The 6,134-nt window shown below is 43.7% G+C and overlaps 1 protein-coding gene across 3 annotated transcripts in view; it reads right to left on the minus strand.

Moving 5' to 3' along the window:
* Positions 1-4,303, minus strand: part of LOC109879790 (pantothenate kinase 1-like) — a 39,058-nt gene extending 34,755 nt beyond the window's left edge. The window contains exons 1-2 of one of the 3 annotated variants that reach the window (XM_031805090.1): positions 4,084-4,282; positions 2,776-2,863 (exon numbers count right to left, since the gene is read on the minus strand). Coding sequence is in view for 1 of the 3 variants with exons in the window: in XM_031805088.1 (XP_031660948.1) it covers positions 2,776-3,034 (259 nt within the window). In the remaining 2 variants the exon portion in view is untranslated. Of the gene's footprint in view, positions 1-2,775 lie in introns of all 3 variants that reach the window. The other 2 variants (XM_031805091.1, XM_031805088.1) reach the window with 2 other exon arrangements.
* Positions 4,304-6,134: the final 1,831 nt, after the last annotated feature.

The raw sequence follows: 6,134 nt of genomic DNA on the forward strand, positions 1-6,134 counted from the left end.
GCTCCCTGAAACACTTCTGCGAGCAGGCCTTTCTGATCGACCTGGCCAGGGTATCCTGGAAGGATATTGATCTCATCCCGTCAGTAGAGGATGCCTGGATATTTTTTTTAAATGCCTTCCTAACCATCTTAAATAAACATGCCCCATTCAAGAAATTTAGAACCAGGAACAGATATAGCCCTTGGTTCTCCCCAGACCTGACTGCCCTTAACCAACACAAAAACATCCTATGGCGTTCTGCATTAGCATCGAACAGCCCCCGTGATATGCAGCTGTTCAGGGAAGCTAGAAACCATTATACACAGGCAGTTAGAAAAGCCAAGGCTAGCTTTTTCAAGCAGAAATTTGCTTCCTGCAACACTAACTCAAAAAAGTTCTGGGACACTGTAAAGTCCATGGAGAATAAGAACACCTCCTCCCAGCTGCCCACTGCACTGAAGATAGGAAACACTGTCACCACTGATAAATCCACCATAATTGAGAATTTCAATAAGCATTTTTCTACGGCTGGCCATGCTTTCCACCTGGCTACTCCTACCCCGGACAACAGCACTGCACCCCCAACAGCAACTCGCCCAAGCCTTCCCCATTTCTCCTTCTCCCAAATCCATTCAGCTGATGTTCTGAAAGAGCTGCAAAATCTGGACCCCTACAAATCAGCCGGGCTAGACAATCTGGACCCTTTCTTTCTAAAATTATCTGCCGAAATTGTTGCCACCCCTATTACTAGCCTGTTCAACCTCTCTTTCGTGTCGTCTGAGATTCCCAAAGATTGGAAAGCAGCTGCGGTCATCCCCCTCTTCAAAGGGGGGGACACTCTTGACCCAAACTGCTACAGACCTATATCTATCCTACCGTGCCTTTCTAAGGTCTTCGAAAGCCAAGTCAACAAACAGATTACCGACCATTTCGAATCTCACCATACCTTCTCTGCTATGCAATCTGGTTTCAGAGCTGGTCGTGGGTGCACCTCAGCCACGCTCAAGGTCCTAAACGATATCTTAACCGCCATCGATAAGAAACATTACTGTGCAGCCGTATTCATTGATCTGGCCAAGGCTTTCGACTCTGTCAATCACCACATCCTCATCGGCAGACTCGACAGCCTTGGTTTCTCAAATGATTGCCTCGCCTGGTTCACCAACTACTTCTCTGATAGAGTTCAGTGTGTCAAATCGGGGGGTCTGCTGTCCGGACCTCTGGCAGTCTCTATGGGGGTGCCACAGGGTTCAATTCTTGGACCGACTCTCTTCTCTGTATACATCAATGAGGTCGCTCTTGCTGCTGGTGAGTCCCTGATCCACCTCTACGCAGACGACACCATTCTGTATACTTCCGGCCCTTCTTTGGACACTGTGTTAACAACCCTCCAGGCAAGCTTCAATGCCATACAACTCTCCTTCCGTGGCCTCCAATTGCTCTTAAATACAAGTAAAACTAAATGCATGCTCTTCAACCGATCGCTACCTGCACCTACCCGCCTGTCCAACATCACTACTCTGGACGGCTCTGACTTAGAATACGTGGACAACTACAAATACTTAGGTGTCTGGTTAGACTGTAAACTCTCCTTCCAGACCCATATCAAACATCTCCAATCCAAAGTTAAATCTAGAATTGGCTTCCTATTTCGCAACAAAGCATCCTTCACTCATGCTGCCAACATACCCTTGTAAAACTGACCATCCTACCAATCCTCGACTTTGGCGATGTCATTTACAAAATAGTCTCCAATACCCTACTCAACAAATTGGATGCAGTCTATCACAGTGCAATCCGTTTTATCACCAAAGCCCCATATACTACCCACCATTGCGACCTGTATGCTCTCGTTGGCTGGCCCTCGCTTCATACTCGTCGCCAAACCCACTGGCTCCATGTCATCTACAAGACCCTGCTAGGTAAAGTCCCCCCTTATCTCAGCTCGCTGGTCACCATAGCATCTCCCACCTGTAGCACACGCTCCAGCAGGTATATCTCTCTAGTCACCCCCAAAACCAATTCTTTCTTTGGCTGCCTCTCCTTCCAGTTCTCTGCTGCCAATGACTGGAACGAACTACAAAGATCTCTGAAACTGGAAACACTTATCTCCCTCACCAGCTTTAAGCACCAGCTGTCAGAGCAGCTCACAGATTACTGCACCTGTACATAGCCCACCTATAATTTAGCCCAAACAACTACCTCTTTCCCAACTGTATTTAATTTTTATTTATTTATTTATTTTGCACCCCATTATTTTTAGTTCTACTTTGCACATTCTTCCATTGCAAAACTACCATTCCAGTATTTTACTTGCTATATTGTATTTACTTTGCCATCATGGCCTTTTTTGCTTTTACCTCCCTTCTCACCTCATTTGCTCACATTGTATATAGACTTGTTTATACTGCATTATTGACTGTAGGTTTGTTTTTACTCCATGTGTAACTCTGTGTCGTTGTATCTGTCGAACTGCTTTGCTTTATCTTGGCCAGGTCGCAATTGTAAATGAGAACTTGTTCTCAACTAGCCTACCTGGTTAAATAAAGGTGTTCTCAACTAGCCTACCTGGTTAAATAAAGGTAAATAAATAAATAAGAAATACTTCAGTATTTTTAATAAAGGACATTAAACCACTGGGGGTGATAGCTGTGGTAAATACATGTTACGGTTGAGGGGTCTGAAAACCCCCCATGTAGCTGCCGAACATAAGTTGGGTAATTTTGATGAGTAAACACAGAAATGACTAAATGCAAAAATTGCACCTGCAAACACACAATTGTCAGTGTCACTTACGTGGTCTGTTTCTCTTCACCGACTCAACTCTTCTTCGTAACCGGCATCTTTTCGCAGGAGATGACCCATTGGCTTCGACGTGATCGGGCTGCAGGTGATTGAAGTGTTCAATATTGCTACTGTCACCACTACAGTTTCCACTTGATTTGTAAGCGTTACAGCCACCGATGTTAGCCTGGGAATGAAACTCCCTCTGAAGTCCGTTGGCATGACAAGATCCTGACCCTTTTTTCCCTATAATTGATTTTGCTTTATCCATTGTCGCAGTTGTCTAGCTACTTAAGATATCAGACTAAATTAACTAAACTAACCGAAACGAGACAAAGAGCTGCTGTCTCTATCTAGCTCGTACGATAAAATACAACCCTGCGCACCCTCCTTAATTATATATTTTTTTAACGAAATTGCTCGAGTATAAAATATTGCTTCGCTCTTAGTACCAATAATGTGCGCCTTTTATTTAGTTGACAAAAGGTGTAAAGACCTATCCGCCTCAACACGTTTTGGCCAGGAGGTCACTGTCGGTCATTTACTTCCGTCTTTTACACCCCGCTGCTACCGCAGTCTGAGTTAAAACAGCCGGTTAACGAGCTAGTTACGTCAAAAGTAATGGCTCCCGAAACCGTGTGCCCTCTCCGGCTATGGTCACTGCTATTTGTGATCCTTGGGCCGTCCGTACCATTTCCTTAACACATTACCTTAATGCATTACTTTAACGCATTACCTTAACGCATAACCTTAACCATGTCGACTGCAATGAGGTAGGACGTCCCAACGATCCCAGATAGTACGGTCCCAAAGGCACCCGTTCTTCGTTCTATACAGAAAATACAAACAAGCCTTCAGGTTTATAAATCCAATAAGAAGGACGGTCGTGTTATAGCGTAACCTTAGGCTATGGATACAATAATTATTGTTAGATTATGTAAAGTTACTTCTCTCTGGATGTAGGCTAACGTTCAGCCATGGCTGTGCCATATTTCTAGGTATGTGCTGCAGTTGTCGTCAGTGGCCGTCATGTTGAGGTGATTTATAACACACACGCCGCCAAGCAGAGGGCATGACCAGCCAGGCTGTGATTAACATTTTCCTATGTGTTGAAACGGATGCAGATAGAAAATCTGTTTACTTCTCTGCTATGTCATGTTGTCATTCCCCATCCTAGCTTTTCAGAGGTGATTGTGAAGCTTTTGTTTTCACCTGTGTATCACTCAGTGGGTCCGAGTTGAAGGGTGGCTTTTGTCAATATTTTGTAGACTACATCACGAGGAAACTGTCAGGTGTATCTTTGGGTGTTGTCGACATTACCTTGTTTTGTTCTGGCACTGAAACTATACCAACAGGTCAAACAGTGGTTGGATTGTTCATCATTTGTCAGTAATGGTCTGGGCACATTGATCTGGTGTTGGGTTGGTAGGATTTTCAGAATATCTATATATAATTAGTCCTGGTTATAGTTGATTGTTCTGCTGAAGGCCTACTGTAAACACCTACCTGGGGCCTGTTGCACAAAAGTAGAATTAAGACATCCGGGATAAATGACTCAGCTGAGCTCAATGAAGCCAAAACATGTGCGTCCAGGCTTAATTGGTTGCACAAAGACCAAGCCAGGATGAGCAGACACGGATTCATTAAGCCAGGTGAAACCAATCCTGGATAGGTGCGCGCTCACGGCTCACTCAAATAGACCCCGCCACAGATCACAGATTAACTGATTTACCATGGCAACTAGAGCCGCGTACTTTTCCCCGTCGGAAGCACAAATCCTCATGGAGGCATACGAGGAGGTAAAAGATATAATTAAGAAGAAAGGCAACACCGCCACAGTGATAAAGCAAAGAGAAAAAGCGTGGCAAAGTATTGCAGACCGCCTGAATGCGTAAGTAGTGCACAATTACACACTCACCGCTCCGCTGAAACATCACAATTACAATTCAAATATTTAATTCACATCTCCAAAAATGCAGTTGTACTGTAATTATGAAACGGTTACATTTTTTATTGAAATGCACTGCAGATATGAGTGAAATTGTGTAAAGTAACTCCATCACACTGTATAAAGCTATGATAAATTTTTTGATATTGTCCATTGACGAACACTCTGCATTGCCAGTGATGTGCATTGATTGGTGTAATATTCCTCATCTTATGATTTCAGATGGTCTGCAATGCTGACTGTGTGATCAGCAATGTTGTGGCAAAATGGCCTGGCTCAGTCTATGACTCCAGAATCTTTCGGGCCTCTGAAATCTATCACAAGGTAAGCCACACAACCCCTATTTATAACCATCATGGCTGTGTCAAGAATATCACTGTGTTTATGAGGTAGTAATGATGAGATTTTGTGTTGACAGGTGAATTCTCTGGTGTGTTGCTGGGAGACAGGGGGTATGGCTGCCAGCCTTTTCTCCTGACACCTTTCACAGACCCCCAGGAAGCACAGCAGGCCTACAACCATGCCCATGCCAGGACCAGGGCCAGAGTTGAAATGACCTTTGGCCTCCTGAAGGCACGCTTTCACTGCCTTCACAAATTAAGGGTCAGCCCTGTTAGGGCATGTGATATTACTGTGGCTTGTGCTGTCCTCCACAATGTGGCCTGCCTGAGGAAGGAGAGGGCCCCCAGAGTGCCACCAGCCATGGACTGGGACAATCCGGCAATCTTCCCTGATGACGACAGTGGTCGGCTGCTGAGGGACCAATATGTGTTGAATTATTTTAGTTAGTATGTGTGCTTTCAATTTTGGTTAAATATGTCCTGCGGTGGCAGAGGAATTTGGGTTTTTTTGGGTTCGTTTTTTGACGAATTTGGCCTCTTATGATGTTTGTGCGGTATACTGTGTGTAATACAAGGCTGCAGGGAGGCTACTGCATCCATTCATTTGTCTGTTCAGTTGATGTGTATGGATTTGTCCTGCATTTATTTTAGTGTGCAGACATGCAGGGTGTGTTATATACAGACCTTTGAATGTGTATGTATCATTTTGTATAATATGCTTGGATTCTGTGCTTTCCATCTTGTAGAGTCACTGTGACTTCAGTTTCGAAAGGAGCTGATGGTTTACCTGCTTTGTTTTGTCCTTATTCAATAAAGGAACATAATGTTACACATTGTGTTTTTATATTCATATGGAATGTGTATTTGTTTATATGACAGAGTACTAGGGCCACACTGAAGAAAAAGGATAAAGTCATACATTTATGAGGCTGGTTCTTTCTGCAGAAAAGCTACATATTGTTTTTACAGTTTTGATACTTATGACAATGTGATACTTAATATTCTGGCACATCAGCATGTCTTTGTTTATGAAACCATACTGAAGTACAATTTCACAAAATGCCCCACATCTGTCATTTTAA

The sequence above is a fragment of the Oncorhynchus kisutch genome, linkage group LG25, assembly GCF_002021735.2.
Source record: "Oncorhynchus kisutch isolate 150728-3 linkage group LG25, Okis_V2, whole genome shotgun sequence".
Classification (NCBI taxonomy): domain Eukaryota; kingdom Metazoa; phylum Chordata; class Actinopteri; order Salmoniformes; family Salmonidae; genus Oncorhynchus; species Oncorhynchus kisutch.